Here is a 22405-nt window from a genome sequence, read left to right as displayed (position 1 = left end):
GAAAGTCTCAGAGTCAAATGTGGACTCTCTCCTCGCCATGAGCCTGCATAGTTAGTTGTATAACCTTAGGCAGGTCACTTGACCTTCTCTTTAGTTTGTTCCCCTGTAAATCAAGGGGATAAACTCTGCGATCTCCTGGCTCTCTTCTTCACCAGAACTTAGGAGAACTCTGGATTTAGTGCCATAACATTCTAAGACAGAGTATGTTCTACAATTACAATGTATGTTGTGCTTCCAAGATTCTGTGTTAAAGGCAAATAATGTGGGCCCTGTGACAGGTGTTAAGTGTCTTCACAGGATCAGGTCCTGATGTTCTGGGGAAGTTCGTGCAGAATTAGGAGAGTCATTTATATTGACTTACTGCTTATCCAACTGTTTACATTTTTACCATTTTTAGATTGTGTTAACAGAAATGTACTATGATGGGTTCCATCGTTCCTTTTGTGACACAGACGACCTGGAAACAGTCCATGAAAGCGATTGCATTTTTGCCTTTGAGACTCCAGAAATATTCAGGCCTGAGGGAATTCTCAGTCAGAGAGGTAAATGAGAATCTGTTTCCATAATGCCACGTAATAGGTTTGTGGGTCAATAACTCTCTACCCCTTTTTAGATATCGCATATATGATGGTATAAAGTTTTTAATTGTGGTAAAAATACACATAACTCATTTTTTATAATGGTATAAATTTTATGGTAGCATATTTTCCTGGAAGAAGGTAGTTCTTACTGCTTTAGGCAAAGGTATTTCCTTAATTTCTAATGTTTCTGGAACTACCTGTGTCCTCCCTTAAGTGGCCTCTTTGGCACATTATGACAACACTTGATTGATTGATTGATTTAAAAATTTTCTTTTTCGGGATTTTGCTTACCAGCTCTGATGCTTAATTTCTAAACTGTAAAATCTTTAATGTAGAAACATTTTCTTCGTACTTACTTTTAAGAAATTTGCCACAAACATGTTGCATGCTTTTAACTTTCCCTAGTTTGCTGAGAATTTATTTCCCCATCTCCTGTCTCATTAGCTCCCTTTTGTCTCCCCAAGAAGTCCCTCGCCCCGTCCCCTCTCACACCCTCTCCCTATCCCTGGCGTAGTCTTAAGCAATCACTTTCCGTCTATAGATTTCCCTCATCTAGACATGAATGGAATCATATATCATGTGGCTTTTCTGATGGGCTTCTTTCCCTTAGCATGTTTCAAGGCTTATCCATGTTGGAGTGTGTATCAGTCCTTCATTATTATTTTTTATGGCTGAATATTATTCCATTATATGTATATACCACATTTTGTTTATCCATTTATCCATTGATAGACATTTGGGTTGTTTCCACCTTTTCACCATTAGGAAGTAGTGCTGCTGTGACCATTCATGTGCAAATATTTGTTTGAATAACCTGTTTTCATTTCTTTGTTGTATATACCTAGGAAGGGAAATGCTGGATCATCTGATAATTCTCTGTTTAACTTTCTGAGGAACTGCCACACTTTTCTGCAGTAGTTGCATTATTTTTCATTTCTACTAATAATATGTGACGGTTATAATTTCTCCTCATTCTTACCAACATTTTTTATTTTCTATCTTTTTATTATGGCCATCTAGTGGGTGTGAAGTGGTACCTCACTGTGGTTTTTATTTGCATTTACCGAATGATGCATGATGCTGATCATCTTTTCATGTGGTTGTTGGCCATTTATAGATCTTCTTTAGAGAAATGTCTGTGCAAGTCCTTTCTCTATTTTATTTTTATTTTTTAAGTATATTTTATTGATTATACTATTACAGTTGTCCCATTTTTTTTTCCTCCAGTTTATCCCTTTCTGCCTGGTATCCCTATTCCCTTCAGCATTCCCCCCCACCCTCTTAGTTCATGTCCATGGGTCATACATATAAGTTCTTTGGCTTCTCCATTTCCCATACTATTCTTAACCTCCACCTGTCTCTTTTATACCTACCATTTATGATTCTTAATCCCTGTACCTTTTTCCCCATTCTCCCCCCACCCCCTCTCCATTGATAACCCTCTGTGTGATCTCCATTTCTGTGATTCTGTTCCTGTTCTAGTTGTTTGCTTTGTTTGTTTTTATTTTTTTAGGTTCAGTTGTTGATAGTTGTTATTTTTTTGTCATTTTACTTTTAATAGTTTTGATCTTTTTCTTAGATAAGTCCCTTTAACATTTCATATAATAAGGGCTTGGTGATGATGAATTCCTTTAACTTGACCTTATCTGGGAAGCACTTTATCTGCCCTTCCATTCTAAATGATAGCTTTGCCGGATATAATAATCTTGGTTGTAGGTCCTTGCCTTTCATGACTTTGAATACTTCTTTCCAGTCCCTTCCTGCCTGTAAGGTTTCTTTTGAGAAATCAGCCAATAGTCTTATGGGAACTCCTTTGGAGGTAACTGTCCTTTTCTTTTGCTGCTTTTAAGATTCTCTCCTTATCTTTAATCTTGAGTAACTTAATTATGACTTGTCTTGGTGCATTCCTTCTTGGATCCAACTTTTTTGGGACTCTGTGAGCCTCCTGGACTTGCATGTCCATTTCCTTTGCCAGATTGGGGAAGTTTTCCTTCATTATTGTTTCAAATAAGTTTTCAATTTCTTTCTTTTCCGCTTTTCCTTCTGGAATCCCTATGATTTGGATGTTGGGATGTTTAAAGTTGTCTCAGAGGTTCCTAAGCCTCTCCTCATTTTTTTGAATTCTTGTTTCTTCGTTCTGTTCTGGTTGGATATTTATTTATTCCTTCTGGTCCAAACGGTTGATTTAAATCTGGTTTCCTTCCCTTCACTGTTGGTTCCCTGTATATTTTCCTTTATTTCACTTTGTATAACTTTCATATTGCGACTGAACTCAAACATTTCTGTGAGCATCCTGATTACCAGTGTTTTGAACTCTGCGTCTGATAGGTTGTCTCTCTCCTCATCGCTTAGTTCTTTTTCTGGAGTTTTGATCTCTTCTTTCATTTGGGCCATATTTCTTTGTCTCAGTGCACCTGTTATGTTTTAAGGGGCGGAGCCTTAGGTATTCGCCAGGGTAGGGCAACCCACTTTGCTTCATTGTGGCACTGTATATGGGGGAGGGGTCAGAGAGGTAACAATGCTAGTTGCTCGACTCTCGCCCTAGCTTTCAATTACCTCCCCCACTTCCCACAAGCAAATTGTGCCCTTTCAGGTGCTGCCCCTGCTGGTGCTGATTCCTGGGTGTGTGGGCTTGTATATGTTCCAGGACCCTGTGACCCCCTCCATCAGACTTTCCTGTGAGACTGGCAGTTTCTCTCACTACTGCAACCCCTACAGCTTTTACAGCCAGAGGTTTTGAGGCTTTCTTTTCCTATGTTGGAACCCTGGGTTGTGTGGTGTGTCTCATCCCCAGTTGTTCCTCCTGGTTTATCCACATGCAAATGTGGGACTGCCTGGTCCGCCAGCTGCTGCTTTGCTGTGTGTTCTCTCCACCCTACGTGCCTGTCTCTGCCCCTCCTACCGTTCTGGATGAATGTTTCTTCTTTAACTCCTTGGTTGCTGGACTTCCATACAGTTTGGTTTTCTGGCAGTTCTGGTTGTTTTTTGTTTTTAAATTGGTTGTTATCCTTCTTTTGGTTGTCCGAGGAAGTGAAGCATATCTACCTATGCCTCCATCATGGCCGGAACCCTTTCTCTATTTTTAAATTGGGTTGTTTGTCTTTCTGTTGTTGAGTTGTAAGAGTTCTTTATATATCCTGGCTATACCCTTACCAGATAACTGATTACAAATATTTTCTGCCATTTGGTGGGTTATATTTTTACTTTGTTTATAGTATCTTTTTTTTAATTTTTAATTTTTAAATTGCAGTTGATGTACAATATTATATTAGTTTCACCATGATTAGAATTAAAACACCATGTATAAAACATTTATATAACTTACAAAGTGATCACTTTGATAAATCTAGTACCCATCTGGCACCATATGTAGTTATTACAGTATTATTGACTGTATTCCTCTATGCTGTAATTTACTTTACCTTGTCTATTCTGTATCTACCAACTTTTTCACCTTTTCCACCCATCCCCCACCAACCCTTTTCTCATTTGGCAACCATCAAAATGTTCTCTGCATCTATGAGTCTTCCTGTTCTGCTTGTTTATTTGTTTTGTGTTTTAAATTTCACATAAAAGTGAAATCATCTGGCGTTTGTCTTTCTCTGTTTGACTGATTTCGCTCAGCACAATACCCTCTGAGTCCATGTATGTTTGTTGCAGATAACAAGATTTCTTTCTTTTTTTATGGCAGAGTCATATTCCATTGTATATATCTACCACCTCTTATTTATCCATTCATCTCTTTATGGATACTTAGGCTGCTTCCATATCTTGTCTAGTATAAATAATGCTGCAATAAGCTAATGGATGTGTATATCTTTTCAACTTGTTTTGGGTTTCTTTGGAAAGCTACCTAGAAGTGGAGTTGCTGGATCCTTCTTTGTCTCTTGTTATAGCCTTTGTTTTAAAGTCTATTTTGTCTGGTGTAAGTATTGTTAGCCCAGCTTTTTGTTTTGTGTTATTTCCATTTTTATGAAGTATATTTTTCCATTCCTTTAGTTTCAGTTTGTATGTGTCTTTTCAACCTGAAGTGAGTCTCTTGTAGACAGCATATGTAAGGGTCTTGTTTTGTTATTCATTCAGTCAACATATATCTTTTGATTGGAGCATTTAATCCATTTGCATTTAAAGTAATTGGTTTTTTAAAAGATTTTATTTATTTTTAGAGAGAAGGGAATGGAGGGAGGAGAGGGAGAGAAACATCGATGTGTGAAAGAAACATCGATGGGCTGCCTCTCACATACCCCCAACCAGGGACCTGGCCCACAACCCAGGCATGTGACTGGGAATTGAACCAACAACCTTTTAGTTTGCAGGCTGACACTCAATTCACTGAGCCAAACCAGCCATGTACATTTAAAGTACTTGTTGATAGATATGTATTTATTGCCATTTTATTATTCATATTTTTGATTCATTTTTTTTCCTTTTTAAAGAAGACCCTTTAACATTTCTTTTAATACTGGTTTGGTTGTGTTGAGCTTCTTTAGCTTTTTCTTGTCTGGGAAGCTCTTTATCTGTCCTCTGATTCTAAATGATAGCTTTGCTGTGTAGAGTAATCTTGGTTGTAGGTCCTCGCTTTCCATCAATGAATACTTCTTGCAAGTCCCTTCTGGCCTGCAAAGTTTCTGTTGAGAAATCAGCTGACAGTCTTATGGAGCTCCCTTGTAGGTAACTAATTGCTTTTCTCTTGCTGCTTTTAAGAGTCTCTCTTTGTCTTTAACCTTGTGAATATTCATTATGATGTGTCTTGGTGTGGGCCACTTTGGATTCATCTTGTTTGGGACTCTCTGTACTTCCTGGACTTGTATGACTATTGCTTTCACTGGGTTAGGGAAAAGTTTTTGTCATTATTTTTTCAAGTATATTTTCAATTCCTTGCGCTTGCTCTCTCCTCCTTCCAGCACTCCCATGATGCAAATGTTGGTACACTTGAAGTTGTCCCAGAGGCTTCTTACTCTATCCTAATTTTTTTGGATTCTTTTTCCTTTTTTGCTGTTCTGACTGGGTGTTTTGCTTCCTTATGTTCCAAATTGCTGATATGGTTCTCAGCTTCATCTCTTCTACTGTTGATTCCCTGTAACTTATTCTTTATTTCAGTTATTGTAGCCTGCATTTCTGACTTGTGCTTTTTTAAGGTTTCCATATCCTTTTTTATGCTGTTGAAGTTCTCACTAAGTTCCTTGAATATTCCATAGCCATTGTTTTGAATTCTCTATCTGGTAGTTTGCTTACTTCCATGGCATGTAGGTTTTTTCTGGAGATTTCTACTCTTCTTTCATTGGGCCATGTTTCCTTGTCTCCTCATTTTGGCTGCTTCCCTGTATTTGTTTTTATGTATTAGGTAACCTGCTATGTCTTCTGGACTTGGTAGAGTGGCTTTATGTAGTAGTTATCCTGTTGGGACCAGTGGTGCAGCCTTCCTGTTCACTGGAGCTGGGTGCTCCAGTTGCACCCTCTGTATGGCCTTTGTGCACCCTCCTGTAGTAGCTGAGCCTTGATTGCTGTTGGCATGTCACTGGAAGGGATTTACCCCCAGCTTAATCAGGTGTGAGGACTAGCTGAGACCATAGCAGAGTAACTGCTGTGCAGGGGCTGACCTCATGGAGTAGGACTGCTTTAGTGGGTCTTTGGTGTTCACTGAGTTCCTCCCTTGAGTGTGTTGCTTGTGGAGGTGGTTGTGTTGTGATCTGGAGTAGTTTGAAGGTGATCACTGGGTGCACTGTCTCTGGGGCCTCCTGGGAGGTTCAAAGTCAGCCTCCACCTATGCACTGCCTGGGGCCACCTGGCACAGGTTAGAGTGATCGGCAGATAGCTGCTACTTGTGCTGGGCTTCAAGGTGCCCAGAAAAGGCCAAGCTATGAACCGAGGTCAGCTGTAACTAGAGCTAGGCCTGGGGTCACTTAAGAGATATGGGGTATGCAGAGTCCAGATGCTGTTTATTTGAGAGATTTTAGGAAAGTCTGAAGCATGAACCAAGAAAGGTTGTTTGTATGGAAAAGCCACTGGAAGCAAGTTGGGTGGGACAGGGTCTCAGGGAATCACAAGGGTAGGGCTAACAGTGTGAGCCAGGTTGATGGAGACTCATATGGTGTCATGTGGGAGAGGGCTCAGAACAGGAACAATGACCTCTGTTAGCACTTCTGTCTGGGAGAAAACTGCCCTGCTAGCCCTCACCCTGAAGCCAATTCCATTCTTCCCCTTGTGTCCCTGATGTTTTTAAGCTGCTGCCCCAACTCGAGCTCAGAGTGAATGAGTCTTAAGTCTGTGCAGGGGCTCTCTAAGAGGCATGTCCAGGACTCCAGAAGCCCTCCATCTCACTCAGCCACATCCAGTTTTTACAGCCAGAAGTTATGGGGACTTATCTTACTGGCAGTGGAGCCCTGGGCTGAGGGTTCTGTTATGGGGCTGGGAACCCTCCCTCCTTAGGGATCCACAGCCAAGATATTCTTCCCATGGGTATGGGACCAGCCCGTTCTGTGTCTCTGCCCATCCTACCGGTCTACTAGTTTCCATGTGTTTCCTTAGTTGTGGGACTTCGGTTCAGCCTAACTTCAGGCATTCTGAATAGGTAGTGTCGTGATGCATAAAAGTTCTTAATTTTGGTGAAGTATGGTTTATTATGTTGTTGTTGTTGCTTATGCTTTACGTGCTGTGTATGTAAGAATCCATTGCCAAATCCAAGTCCCTGAGGATTTACCCGTGTTTTCTTCTGGAATTTTTGTAGTTTTAGCTTACATTTATGTCTTTGATCTATTTTGAGTTAATTTTTGTGTATAGTGTGAGATATAGGGGTCTAGTTTCATTCTTTTGCTTGTAAATAGTCAGTTATCCCAGCACCATTCATTCCTCCTTAGATGGTCTTGGTGCCGTTGTCAAAAGTCCTTATATTAGTACCTTTTTTTTACCCTCTACTTCCAGAGGTCTCTGGTGCCTTTAACCTTTGGTAATTGTGTATATTGGATTGGTCTGCTTTTTTCACTGTCAAGCTTAGGATTCAATTTTCTCTGGTTTACTCTTATTAATAACATTTTTTAGACAGTCTGTTATCATAGTTTGTAATATTCTTTGACCCAGGAGCTCTGTTGTTTTTCAGTTGTGTTCTCATGTGTGTGCTTTTATTTAAATTGCTTTCTAATTTTAACTGTATCACAGTAAAAATACCCAATCATCACCCTGTCCAGAAGCCTCTCCTCATTTTCCCCACTCCCCAGCCAACTGACTGATTCCTGTGCTTCAGTGCTTTAGCTGTAGCTTCTGCTAAACTCTGGACTAGAATGCTGTGTGGAGATGATCTCTTTTCTCCTTTATCTGTTTCACCACACTGAATTTTCTGCAGTTGGGACTATATTTTGCCTCATCTTTCTGTACCCAGCAGTTTAGTATAGTTCCTAATACATAGCAAGAACCCAATTAATGTATGTGTAAAGGTCTTATAATTGGTTCAGTGCATATGAGGCTCCTACTTTCCCCAGTTTACAAATGGGGGAGACTTAAGGGGTTGCACAGATGGTGGTAACTGGGCAGGCCTGCACTTCGAATGCAAGGCTAACCTCTCTGCAGGTGCTGGGTCTCCCCTTATCTCGTTAGGAATCCTAAACACTTTTAGCAGAACAGGTCTTCTCAGCCTTATCCTGCTGAGAGCCTGGGAAATGAGGCCGTTTGCTGTCTCAGATTCAGACTTCTATTATTTTTTTCTTACACCAAAGTTTTAAATGGTTAGGAATTGAAATCTGCTCTTTTGTGATTTCTTTGTGGTGTTCAAGTTTGAAAAGTTTTCTTCCCACTAATAGCTTGATGAAAAAGTGTTTCCTTAGTTCTAGTTTCTGTGTTCTTTTATTAAAATGCTAATTTATCTGGAATTTATTTTGGAATGAACTATGTATTCATCATTTTAAATTGGGCAATGCTGATGTACTTAAGTAGGTTCAGCAAGTCTCATATTGCTGGATATTTAGGTTATTGCCAGATTTCTGCTGTGAGTACTTTTGTATAGACACTTTATTTTATTCTCCTTTTGCTGTTATTATATTTTGGCTGGTGATGGTGGTGGGTAGTGGAGGGCTTCATTTTTCTCTTCTCCAGTTGGAGTATCATTTCCTTAGGCTGTACTTTCAAAGGATTAAGGAAATTAACAATCATTTAATCAAGCATTTATTGAGTTCCTGCTGAGTATAGGGCCTGTTGCTCCATGCTGCATTTCTCAGTGCCTCTGATTGACAGATAGCTCTGCTTTGGGGCCGTTCTGAAGACCTTGCTTTCAGCAGCCAGTGCAGTGGCTGTCGGATACATAGTTTTGTTTACTTTAATGTAGGTGGGTGTAGTTTAGGTCATTGTATTAAAGTTCTGTAATGACTGCAAATCTAGTTAAATGTAGTTTCTTATAAGCCTGGCTCTGAAATCAGGGAGAAGAAATGACATCGGAATATTGAAGATCATTCCACTTGTACTAGCCTTTATTTTTAATTTTTTAAAACAATTTTCTTGGTTGCTGGTTATATGACCACACTAAATTTGTCATGGTGAATCATCTCTGCAGACTTGCCCTTGTAACACTGTATCTAATATTCACTGAAGAGTTTTAATTTTCAGTTTTTAAGACAGGTAAGGCTAGTTTAAATAATGGATGTTAAAGAAATTACCTGAGTGGCTAGATGAGTCGTCTCAAAAGAGATCATTCGGTCCTTTTTTTCAATTGGAATTTAAATTGTATGATGACAACTTAATTTCTCTATTGGGTAAATTTGTGATGAATGACTCAAAAGACTTTTAAAGAAATAAAGTAAGTTGGTTTTAATTCTATTTCAGGAATCCACTTAAACAACAATCTAAACCACGTAAAATTTGGCTTGGATCATCATAGACTGTCTTCTCCTACACAAACAGCAGCAAAGCAAGGGCCAGTGGACTTGCCCATGACAAGAGCAGGGACCGACAAGATTGTTCTGTTAGTGTGTAACCGAGCCTGCACAGGGCAACAAGGGAAAAGGTGAAACCAACTTATTTTCCAGTAACTGCTGAGGCTTTTGAAAGTCTTAATATTTTCACATGTTTTTGACAGGAGGAATAAAAACATTCTTACACTTAGTATATAGTTAATTTTTGATTCTGATATTTAGAAAGAATATGTGTATAAGTTGACCTGACTTGAGGGGTTGGGGCGGGGGGAGAATATAAAATTAGGATGAATCTGAGTGAGAAAGGCTCTTCAACCCCATGTTATTTTCTTTTTTTAAATTTTTATTGTTGACACTATTACAGATGTCCCTATTTCCCCCCTCCCCTTTGCCTGCCTCCACCCAACCTCTAACCCTCCTACCCCTTCCCTCTGGCCATCACCACACTGTTGTCTGTGTTATGGGTTATGCATATATGATCTTTGGCTAATCCCTTCACCTTGTTCCACCCAGTTCTCCACCTCATCCCCTCTGGTAGCTGTCAGTCTGTTCCATGTTTCCATGCCTCTATTTCCATTTTGTTCAGCCATTTATTTTGTTCATTAGATTCCACATGTAAATGAGATTATATGGTATTTGTCTTTCTCTGATTGGCTTATATCACTTAGCATAATAACCTCCAGGCTATCACAAAAGGTAAGATTTTCTTCTTTTTTAAGGCTGTGTAGTATTCCATTTTGTAAATGTACAATACCACACCTTTTTTATTCACTCATCTACTGATGGGCACTTAAACGCTGTTCCCACATACTGCCCTTCTAGCCCATGTAGTTTTTTAAAGGCTCCTTTCATATGTGTATTTTCAGCTCAAGCTCCTTTTGGGGCCCCAGACTTACATACCAAATCAAGCTTTCTTACCACCTATTGTTAAAAAATTCTTAACAAATCTACTTAGATGGTATGTACACCTCAATCTTATGTTCCAAACTGAGCTCATTCTTTTTCTCTGTGCACCTGACCTTCCTGTGTTTCCTGTCTCAGCAGTGGTACCACTCTTCATTCAGCAGCATAAGCCCGAAAGTTGGGGGTTGGAGATCTCTCAAATCTTTCTCCCTCTGTAAGAACCTGTGGGAATTTTAGACTGTCTTTTAAATTAGCCTTATCACAATAGTAATATAACCTGAGTAATAACAAGCAAGATGTGGATCTACTTTAGGGAAAAAGGACTTTGTGTTCTAATGTTTGTTAGAGTAGCATTGATATTAGCCTTTTAAAATGTTGCTTTGATAAGTTCCTTTTTAAAAGATGGTAAATAATATAAATGCAAAATGTGTTGATTTGAATATTTATGATGTTCATTAACAAATGCTCGAGTGTTTACAGTATGTTGGGCACTGCTGTAAACACAGGGCCTACAGCAGCAAACAGACAGGATCTGCGTTCTCATGGAACTTATGTCCTAATTAGGACAGCGTGGCTATAAACAAGTAACACATTTAACTTCAGTTACTCCACTTTGAAGGTTTGAAAACTGGCTAGGATGATAGAGTGTGCTGGGGCTCGAGGACGCTACGTGCAACTGCATGGGTGAGGGATGGCTTTCTTGAGGAGGCAGCAACTGAACCTGAGTGAGGCGAGGGGGTGAGGTTTGTGAGCCTCTGGGGAACAGAATCCCATAAAGAGGGGACACCGAGTACAAAGACACTGAGCCTAGAAGGAGCTAGGCATGTTTAATGGACAGAAGAGAAGGGGTGTTAGTCTTTTAGAAGTGAAGATGTAGTTTACATGTGCTTGGAACTTACATCACTATTGAGTGCCACTGTGAGTAAACTGGTTTTTTAAATTGGACTTAGGTTTCTTGGTGATTTTAGCACTTCTGCTTGGACCTAAGTCAGGGTTTATCTGATTCCTCATTCATTCATTCATTCATTCATTCACTCATTCACTCACTCAGCACCTACCATTTTCTAGGCATTGCTTGTTTGGGCTACTGAGATACGTAGATCACAGTTCCTGCTCTCAGTAACTCACAGTGCACTGATGGAGGCAGAAGAATAATCAGGCAGTGTTAGTGCTGTGGTACAGAGCACAGGGAACAAACCAGCAGGGTGCTTCCTGCAGAAGGATAGCTCCACTGGGTCGTGACATGGGTGAGTAGGACCTAGCCTAGCAGGATGCTGGGAAGGCTTCTCCAGGCTGAAGGAATTGGCTGAACAAAGACCTGGGTATGTGAATAGGACTCATCCAGGGTACACAGCAAGTAGGTCTAAATGGCTAGGGTTTGGGGGAGTGAGGCCATGCCAGTGGTCCTCCTTCTTGGCTGCATTTTAGAACCATCTAGGGAGCTTCTGAAAAAATCTCACTATTTGAGCCACCCAGCAGAATGACTACAGCAGGATCTCAGGGGGCTGCACTTGGGTGTCCTTGTTTAAAACTCCCTTGGTGATGTCAGCCTGCAGCCATACTGAGAACCACGGTGCTGCCTCCAGTTCTCCAACACTGTCAGCCCAGCACTGGAAGGGGCCATGTGGCTTCTCCCTGAGGCTAGGAGATGACTTTGCCACTTAATTGCCAATGCCTTCCTTGTCAGATTATCAGAATGTGGCTGCCTGCCTGCTGGACCTTCCAGTCCTGTCTGCTCCTCTGGCATTAACCCCTTGTATGTTTGACCTGTGCTGTTTGCTTCTCTCTTCTTTCCTTACCATCTGCACTGACCCTGTCCTCTTGCTGCTTAATATCGTAGCATCATGCTCCCCCAGAAGCCATTTTGATGTATGAGCTATTAAATTTCACTTGGAAATCTCAGCTTCTCTTCTGACTTCTTCATCCACTTATATGAGTAACTGTTAAATTTCGTTTGTTTTATTTTGAGAACAGTCCTAAACCCAATTACATAGTGATTCCATGTAGGAAGGTCATGTATAAGGAACTCCACTGTTAAGGGAATGCTGTAATTTAAGGTGATGGAGGTGTGTTTTGTGTGTGTGTTAGGTTTGGGCTGCCATTTGTGCTGCACTTGGAGAAGACAGTAGCCTGGGACCTTCTGCAGAAGGAGATCTTGGAGAAGATGAAGTATTTCCTGAAGCCCACAGTGTGCATTCAGGTGCATATATACTCTGATGCTCTGGCTCAGTAAAGAAGTAGCCCTTGCAGGGAAGTTTGAAGTCAGACCTCTGCATTAGGGAAGGTGGACACTGAGCTGGAGTGTTCAGAAGCCCTGGGGCAAAAGAATCAGCTGTGTTCAGATTTTTAAGAGTGAGGACTTAACCTTCAACTTACAAAGCAAGCTGGACACTGCAAGGTTTCCCTTTCTAAGATTTGTCTAATAACATTTAGCACATGATCAGCTTGGAGAGACTTCGTGGAACATCTCTCTGTATATTTTCAAAATTGGGATTACAATGTTAAAGTGTCCAAGGGAAACTTAAATTAAGTTAATGCTCCACTAAAGCCACATATTACTTGTCTTACATAACATAATTTGATGTGTAAATTGCATTTGGGTAAATCATATTTAAAGTGCATGAGACTGGCTCAGTAACCTAACAGAACATTATGGAGGAGCATTTTTCCAGAACAGTTTGTTCTCTCTTTAACCCGTTTTGGAAACACCACTGTGAAACAGATGCCCTTGAAATCCACCTAATTCTCCTTCCCATTTAATGCAGGTGTGTCCATTCAGTTTGCGTGTGGTCAGTGTGGTGGGAATCACATACTTGCTGCCCCAGGAGGAGCAGCCACTGTGCCACCCAACAGTAGAAAGGTAAAAAAAAAAATCACCTTCTAGAACTTCACATGTGCTCATGTGTAATTTCTAGTGATGTCTGGTAAAATTTCCACACAGGTGTGGTGGGTTCTTTAGACTCATTTAGAAATTAAGTACTTATTTTACTTTTGATTCATATTAGGGTATGATATGTTTTAGTATCCTTTTTGAAATCAGAAAAGCCTAGAGTACCCATGTTACAAAGCAAATACTGTATATTGTAGGACTGCAAATAAATGACACTTTCATATTCACCAAGATTGATGTTTCCCAAAGTAGAATTCTAAGCTACCACTTTCCTTCTTGAAATCCTTGCATGGTAACCTGTGTTGTAAAAGACAAAGCCCAGGCTGCACAGTGCATGACATGTTTCAGTTTGGACCCTGAGTACTTCCCTCTGTCAGGCCTCGCTTTTCTCCCCACCACCCTAAGCCTTTAGCAGTGTCGAAGTACTGAGGAATGTTTGGATGCACTGTTTCATGTGCCTTTGCTTATGTTGATGCTGTCTTTCCTGTGAGCCTTGCTTCAAACCATCCATCCTTCCCCCATGGTTGAAATACTCACTGCACTGTCCGTCCTCAGCTTTCTACATACTTACAATGACAACACTCTACTGTATTAAAGTAAGAGAGATGCATATATGTGTACTATACATATATGATATATAAATAGAAAAACTCTCGTGACTGGTTTTATTATTATGATTTTTCAACAAATGTTGTAGTGCCTGCATTTTAGGATTCCAAAAAGTCTATAACATGGTTCTGTTTGAAAGCAGGTCACTGTTTGGTTTTAGAAATGAGAGTTAATAGATAATGCTTCAAAACATTGCAAAACATAAGAAATACTAGATGAGTGATACTGACTATTAATACTGAGTTTCTCAGGAGGTGGAATGAGCCAGTGAACTCAGGGGGGCTTTATCAAGGAAGGAGGTAGAACTCAAGTAGTACCTTATAGAAGTTGAGATTGGTGTGGACAGAGTCTAAGGACCAGGCACGGTTTATGGGGCGATGGCAGGGATGCAGGAGCAGACCTTCTGCCTGGAGAGACTGTTGTCCAGTCTCTATTTGGGTCGGTGAGAAATTGGACAGAATTTGGAAAGGTCATAAAGAATCTAAGAGTGATTGTGGACAGCCTTATAACAGGATTCTAAATTTCTTCCACTCTTTATTTCTGTACTGGACATTTTAATTTAAGGATTTTTTTTCAGTCCAATTGTAATCTACTTATTAAATATGAGGTTATTATAACGGTCTCTAGAAACTTTCTGATGGGGAATGATGATGAAGATTTTCAGAAATTATATGATGTCAGATTAGATGATCATATTTAAGTAAAATCATTTATTTAGAAAATAATTTGTGGCTTCCCTCCCCTTCCCCTTCCCTGTCCCATAGGGCATTAAAATCTTGTGGACCAGGTGGCACTGCTCATGTGAAATTAGTGGTAGAATGGGACAAGGAGACAAAAGATTTGTGAGTATTTTTTACTTAGTGTTTATAGAGTCATTGTTCTAAAAGCATACCTTTGATCATTGAAATTAGTTGATATCCATATCTCTTTTCTCTTTAGCTTTTAGTGTCCAGATGTGTTGCTAATCCTTTATTTAAGTAGTTTATTATTTCTTTCCTATACATTCTGTCATTTGCTGCTGAGATACAAGCTATATATGTATTCATGTATATTCATAAATATGTTCTTCATTGTAGGTCCAATTACTTTGATTTGTATTACAGGCGCATTAATTCTAGTAAGTTATGCAAAATTCATGCCCTTAGTTACAAAGGACAAGAATATATGAATTAGCACATGGCCAGTCCCAGAAATATCTATAAAGTTATTTCCTAAAAATAACTTTATAGAGAATTTTTCAAGAATCATGTTCCATGTTTGGAACATGGTAAATTGCTTTCTTACACATTGATCTTCTTGGTTATGAATTTATATCCACACTCTGAAGCTGTAATTGTATTTTATGTTAGTTTTATAAGATATTCTCTGATAAATGCTTTCTTTCCCCAATGGCAGTTTGTTTGTAAATACTGAAGATGAATATATCCCTGATGCAGAAAGTGTCCGTCTGCAAAGGGAGCATCATCATCAGCCTCAGACTTGCACTTTATCCCAGTGTTTCCAACTCTACACCAAAGAGGAGCGGGTGAGAGTTGGGAACATTTCTTGGGTGGTGTGGTGGTAGAGGGGGGAGTCGTGACAAGGTGAAAATGGAGAAAGAAATTATGTCCCAGAAAACTCCCTAGGAGTTGTGCTTTTATGTAGGTTCTGCACACATAGTGGGTAACTTAGTGTTATTTTTTTTAGGGCTTTCAAAAAAAAATTGTTTAAAGTTTTAGAAAAACTTGATTAATTGAAATGCTCTAGAAAAGAACCTTTGTAATTAATTTTTTTCCTTTTAATGGTTAATGATAAAATTTTTTTGTTTCAATTTACAAATTTTAAATCATTTTCCTTAGTAACTAGAACAGTGATTCTCAACCTTTTGGTATTAAGAACATAGGTACCAGGACCTATTTAAATTAATTATAATGAAATGTAATTAGAAGTTCCATTTCTTAGTTGCATTAGCCACATTTCAAGTGCTCAGTAGGCACATGTTTCTCTCATATCGGGCAGTGTAGACATAGACAGAAAGTTCTACTGGACAGTGCACTTTGGACTACTCAGCACAGTGCTTTGCAGATAGTAGGGACTCAGTAAATATTTGTACGTAAGGATGGGCAGATAGATGGATGAACAAGTCTCTGTGGATGTGGCTCAGGCCTGTGTATTTTTTTAAGCCTCTCCAGGTTTATGTACCTTGAGAAACCTTGACTAGAATACTTATAGTTCATCTGGAGTTGATGTTTAGGATCATAATTTTGACTACTAATCGTTACTGTTCTCTCTAAGTACATAGGGAATTATGCAGTTTCAGGGTCGGAGAGGACCTTAAAGATCCTTTTTTCTAATGGTTGGGTTCTACCTAATTTCAAATAGGTAATTGTTCAGCCACTGCTATGAGGCATTTGCTTATTTGGGAGACTCATCATTTCCAAAGACCTCAGGTTACTACAACCCACAGGTGTTCTCTTTCTTGAGTTCATTAAGAACAGTTGTGGACAAATATTTGTCAATCCTTTAAATATTTGAAATGTCTTTCATCTTCTCACTAAGTCTTTTCTCCCCCAAGTCCATAGCTAGTTCTTTTAATAAGTTTCATAAGTTTCATTTTTTCAGTCTGTGGCTCATATAAAGTAGTTGGCTTTAAAACCTATTGATTGTATGCTCTGTGAAGCACCTTATCCTATTGAGTTTTGTTTTCGTTTTTGTTTTGAGTTGGTTTGGGAGATGTTTGAGAATGACACAAAGCTTAGAGGTGAGCAGACTACTAGTTGGGAACACTGGTATTCTAGAGAACATCTCACTGATTTAGAGGGATGAGTTCAAGCTAGCAAGATACATTTTAATAGGGCCCTGGCTGGTGTGGCTCAGTGGATTGAATGGCAGCCTGCGAACTAAAGGGTCGTGGGTTCGATTACCAGACAAGGCACATGCCTGTTGCAGGCCAGGTCCCTGGTAAGGGGCGCTCAAGAGGCAACCACACAATGATGTTTCTCTTTCTTTCTTTCTCCCTCCCTTCTCCTCTCTAAAAATAAATAAATAAAATCTTTTTAAAAAAAGATACATTTTAATAGGGATTCATTTATTCAGTAAACATTTACTGAGTATGTACTGTGTGCTAGGTACGGCACTAAGTGCTGGGGATTTGGCAGGGACCAAGACAGACAATGTTTCTGCCCTCAGCCTTTTTACAGTGTACCGGGGGTAAGCAAGGAAATAAAGGAAGCAAAGGTCATGGGGTAGGAAGGAACGCGTCATGGTTGAGAAACAGAAATGAAGCTAGTTTGACTGGAGCACAGTGGGTAAAGGAGAGAGATAAGAGACTCTGTCTTGGTCTTTGAATAATCTTAAGTATCTACCATGGTGCTTGGCATATAGAAAGCATTCAGTAAGTATATACTGGAATGAATGAATGAATGAGTGTTACTTGGAGAGTTCAGTCGTTGGGTCCAAAAATAATAGCACAAATATTGGAGAGGAGAAGGTGCAAATTGGCTGGTAGTAGGCTGTGTGACAGTAGCTTTGCGGGTAGTTTTTTGCAAGTTCAGTATTGATCAGTAGTGTCATGTGGGCATCAGCCACTGTCAGCTGTCTTAAGGATGCTTTAGAAATTGTCCAGAATGCAGATGGTGATGGCACTGCTTGTTTCATTACCTTAAATGTTCCCTGTTAAGACACTGGCAAACTGGGCACAATCAGAGAGAATGGATAGGAATGGTACATCTGCAAATCATGACGCGGCTGAATCTTTTTTAACAAAGGAGCCTGAAGGACTCAGGCACTTCCAGGACCATGTTGTGGAGGAAGGGTTGGACTTAATTTTATCTGAAAGGAAGAACTTGAAGATTGGAAAATGTTCAAATGTTCAAGAGGATCATTTTCCCTCTCTTGGAGGGATCCGCTCTTTTAACTGAATTGTCTGAAAATGGAACAGCTTCCTTCTGAGCTAGCCCTGCTTCGTGTCCTAGGCAGTTAGCTAGACCAGCGATGCTTGGTCCTGTGTACGGGTCGGGGAGCTCTCTGTAGCAGTTTACAACTATGAATACAGGAATAAGACAGGTGTTTTAGAGACTGTCGTAGTTACTAGATATCATGAAATTCTTAGTTTATCTTACAGAAGTATTGTTTGTTAATGTGTCAGATACTAAAAAACCAATGACCTGTTCCTTTACCACAAGCACTGGGCTGGATGGCTATGCATGTAGACTGTTAATTGTCACACAGATGTGAACTTACCAGATGACAGTTTAGGTCCCTTCCAGTCTAACTTTATGATTCACTTTCACCCACCCAAACTTTTGTCCTCCTGCAATCATGATTGGGTTTCCTGTCTTGAAAAATACTCCCTCAGTTCTGCTCCCTTTCAAATCTCATGCCAGTCTTCCTCCTCTTCTCTTCTGCCTGACTTCACCATTATTGTTTCCGTGCTTTTCTGTTGTCTGTCTGACTCACACTCCTCACTCTGTTCTTTGAAGTTCTCAGTCTACACTTGACCTCTCTGCAGGGTTGGTACTGACAGCCTTCTGTCCTTAATGTTCTTTTTCCCCAATTTCCCTGGTTTTCTGACTCTGCATCCTCCAGGGTCTGGTGGTTTCTGAACTTTTTCTGTTTCCCTTAAAATAGGCATTCCCACAATTTTGTCTTGGCTTCTTTCTCTTCCATCTCAGCGGGCATGGCCTTCCATTCTCATGGCCCCCCTTAATTCACTGTGATGTGGCCCCAGATCTGGTGCAGCTTCTGATTTCCAGAGCAGATTTAAAAATCTCTCACCTAAAGACACCTGTAACCTAACATGTCCCCATCCTGAATCCTTGGTCTACAAAGATGACATATGTAGATGTGAGGCCCAGAGTGACATTTACAAAGGTCATCTTGATAGCAGGAGGGCAGGATTGTTTGGAGTAATTCAGTGCTGAGGAGAGAAAACAGGAGGTTAGAGAAGTCCAGGTAAAGGAATGAGTGAGGACTTTGAATTCAGGTGGTATTAATCGGGGTAGAGAGGAGGTGACAGGGATGAGAGATGGCAGAGAGAGAATAAGTTTGGATGGATGTGGAACAGGAGGAAGAGGGAAGGGTTTGCAGGTTTGAGATGACACCCATGATCTGCCTTTGGTGGGTGTTTGTGGTGTTTGCTGAGATGGGATAGGAGGAGGAAGGGGGGACTATATGATGGAAAGGTGATGAGTTTGGGAGCATGCTGAGTTTGAGGTGCTTCAGGGTCATATCCTTTAGACAGTGTTTACCTAATGTATCATTCCTTTTTGAGAGGTAGTCTATGCAGCAAATACTTGGGTGCCACTTTTGGTGTTTTTCCACTGAGTTTCATCATATGTAGTTTTCAGAGAGATTCTGAGTTGTACCAACCAGGCCCTGGCCAAGAAGTGAGTCCAGCTAACATCTGTCAGAAAGCCTAGCTTATCTAAGGAGCTTAATGCAGTTGTGCTCCTTGTTTTCAGCTGGCCCCTGATGATGCCTGGCGCTGCCCACACTGCAAGCAGCTGCAGCAGGGGAGCATCACGCTGAGCCTCTGGACCCTGCCTGATGTGCTCATCATACATCTGAAGAGGTTTCGACAGGTAAGGACAGAGGCCTTGACCACCTGGTGGGCTTTGTGGGGTTCTCTGGTGTCCCTGTTTGATCCCATGCACCTGTCTTTGTGTGTTACAGACACAGTCTGCCCCTTTTGGGGGTCACCCTTTGTTTTTTCCAAGAAGAATTGGTGTGTCTTATGACCCTTTAAATCCTACACATTTTAGTTCATACTGTGGATATTTTACTTTGTTCTTGAGCATTTGCTTTAAATTTGTAAATAGTGTACTTAAATCTGGGTGAGTGTACTTTGGCTTAAAGAAAAAGAGTAGAGCTTCTTTCTGGGGATGGGTAGAATTATTTCTCCCTAAAATAATAATGGGTGTTGTCCTTCTCTTAAAGAGTAGTTGTACAGTTGAGGAAATGAGTCAGAAATACGTAGAAAGAAAGTCTGCTTTGAGTTATATTGCTCTGTGAGTCAGTTTTTTCAAAATGGCTATCTATTCCCCGAGGTTAGGATGTTCCAGGACTCCCCATGGTAAGAAGGCTAACTGGGAGGTAAATGGTAGGGGGGATCTCTGAGGCCTGGCTTTGGGAAGGTTTATATCTGAGATTGGGGTAGGCATTTAGTGAGAGCAGGTGTGCAAAGCTCTGCTGCCCAAGGGAGTATGGCTTCTGCAAGAGGCTGGCAGCAGCCAGTGTGGCTGGAGCGCCAGAGTATGGGGGGAAAGGTATGAGCTGAGGTGGGTAAGGTGGTCAGGGACTGGTCACCATATAGACCTTGTAGGCAGAGTGGAAGTCTGATAATGGTTTAAGCTGAGAAGCAACATCAATAAATTTGTGTTTTGAAGAGAGCATCCTGGCTACAATGTGGAGAATTAGAAGCCACAAGAGGGAAGACAGGAGATCTGAAGGCAGCCTTTGCAGTCATCCAGGGTGGGGGAAAGATGCTAATGGCTTGGACCAAGGTTGTGGCAGAGGAGATGGAGAGACCTGAATACATTTAAGAGGTGCTTAGGACTTGCTGATGAAGCAGAGGTGTCAGGGGTCACACACACATGGTTCCAGGGCTGGGGCATTCACACAGAGGTTTGGGGTCCAGCTGCATGTCCCAACTGCATACTCCATTTGGGATCTGCAATGCGTAGCTGATTGAGGGCTGGGACCCCAGCCTTCTCTTCTTCCATACACACAGACTAATTTCCTTTGCTTTCTGTTTCTTTTGAAAGCATATCAGCACCCTTCCAACACCCCAGGCTAAAAACTGCAGGGTCATCTTTGACTCTTCTTTCTTGTCCCTCTCTAGGCAGTCACCTCTTCTGCTTGGTTGTGACTCTCCATTGCCTTCTGTATTTGTCCCCTTCTCCCTACTCTTGCTGTCGCCCTGCCAGTTGACTTCTGATACTTTTCAGTTGGTTGCAATTGCTATGTCTTTTAACTGATTTCTTCACGTAGATGACTTTTTCTGTTATGTTTTATGCACTACTTACACAGTTCTCCACCCACAACTCTGACGACATCACCTCCTTAAAGCCTCAGTCTTCTCCCTTGACTAAGAACAAAGTCCAGGTTCCTTAGCCTGACCTTCCTGACCATCCAGAACCCATCCTACTTTTCTCTTAAGAAAAAATTTCTTCCCTAGTGAATCCATGTCTCCTTGGGGTAGCCATTATTTATACCCCTTTAATTTTTAAAATCTCCCACAGACACAGGAAACATTCAGTAAATACTCAGCTGATGGTTTGATTTCACAGGATTTTCCTATGGACCTAGGGAAAATACAGTTTACCCAAGATTGTCAGCTAAATGAATATATTAAGCTAAACCGGTGTTAACTTTTCATGTCATTGCAGGAGGGGGGTGGGTAAGAAAGGGGCACTGCTCACTAAGTGGCTGTCTGTGCCAGGCACTGTGCTTTGTCTTCCTAGTATGTTACTACTACATTATTTTCATGCCTCTGTGACAGAGGTATCAGGGCAACCCCCCTGAAATTGTCAGTTTGTAAGTCAAAAAACTTTAAAATCCTTTATCAGATAAAGAAATGGAGACTCAGGGAGGCTCTTTACCCCTTATATGTAGGTCATTTGCTGGTTGTACTTTTAGTGATCTTAAAACCTGTTCCTCCAGATAGTTCAAACGATTAGTCAGTTTCCCTTGTTTTGTATGTGTCTTGGGAAACATCAGACAGGTAACTAAAGCCTCTTCAGCTGCTAGAGCCCACATTCCATGCTAAACCTATTCACCATCTGTTTGCATGAAAATATCACCAGAACTTGTTTTTCTTCTTGTGACAGGAAGGAGACAGGCGCATGAAACTTCAGAACATGGTCAAGTTCCCCTTGACTGGCCTGGACATGACACCTCATGTGGTTAAGAGAAGCCAGAGCAGCTGGAGTTTGCCATCCCATTGGTCTCCATGGCGACGACCTTATGGACTCGGGAGGGACCCTGAGGACTACATCTATGACCTGTATGCTGTGTGCAATCATCATGGCACCATGCAAGGGGGGCACTACACAGGTCTGCAGTGCGAGAGACCGGTGTCTGTGTGGACGATTCCTTCAGGCGTGTTTGCTTGTGACAGGGTCACTTTGCCTTAAGATCCTCACTGTCCTTTATGGTGGGCAGTGTGCCAACTGTTGAGGGCAGTTTTCATCCTTTGGATCTTTGTCCAAGAGCAAACAAGTGAAACTTCTTCCTTCTTTTTCTGAGCTGGACCATCAGTGGCGGTCCGGCTTATTGGGGAGTGGTGTGTACAGATAGCACTGTCTGCTTCCCCAAGGACTCACTGTGTTCACCTCACCTGCACTCCTCATTTATGGTTTCAGTTTAGTTCCTTGAGCATCTAGCTTCTTCCTGTTTTGGAGTGACTGTGAAGTACTTTCATAGTGTCTAACGTGGCTTGGAGGTGCTATGAAAGACACTTTCATAGTGTCTTTGATTTTGTATTAAGGTTACATTTGCTTTTTTTATCTTAGAAACTAGAGAGAGGGAGAGCAGTACCATCATCC

The 22405-nt window shown here is 40.9% G+C and overlaps 1 protein-coding gene across 2 annotated transcripts in view; it reads left to right on the top strand.

Moving 5' to 3' along the window:
• The window catches only part of USP31 (ubiquitin specific peptidase 31), an 80735-nt gene that overhangs the window by 46932 nt on the left and 11398 nt on the right, over nucleotides 1-22405 (top strand). For both annotated transcript variants that reach the window (XM_045195376.2, XM_024560479.3), the window contains exons 6-13: nucleotides 398-542; nucleotides 9390-9570; nucleotides 12470-12581; nucleotides 13147-13241; nucleotides 14645-14722; nucleotides 15276-15405; nucleotides 19322-19441; nucleotides 21689-21914. In XM_045195376.2, the coding sequence (XP_045051311.2) occupies nucleotides 398-542; nucleotides 9390-9570; nucleotides 12470-12581; nucleotides 13147-13241; nucleotides 14645-14722; nucleotides 15276-15405; nucleotides 19322-19441; nucleotides 21689-21914 (1087 nt within the window). The remainder of the gene's footprint in view (nucleotides 1-397; nucleotides 543-9389; nucleotides 9571-12469; nucleotides 12582-13146; nucleotides 13242-14644; nucleotides 14723-15275; nucleotides 15406-19321; nucleotides 19442-21688; nucleotides 21915-22405) is intronic.

Source organism: Desmodus rotundus, chromosome 1 (assembly GCF_022682495.2).
Source record: "Desmodus rotundus isolate HL8 chromosome 1, HLdesRot8A.1, whole genome shotgun sequence".
NCBI classification, from domain to species: Eukaryota; Metazoa; Chordata; class Mammalia; order Chiroptera; family Phyllostomidae; genus Desmodus; species Desmodus rotundus.
The sequence above is the reverse complement of the archived record's forward strand: the minus strand, read 5'-3'. Positions and strand labels throughout refer to the sequence as shown.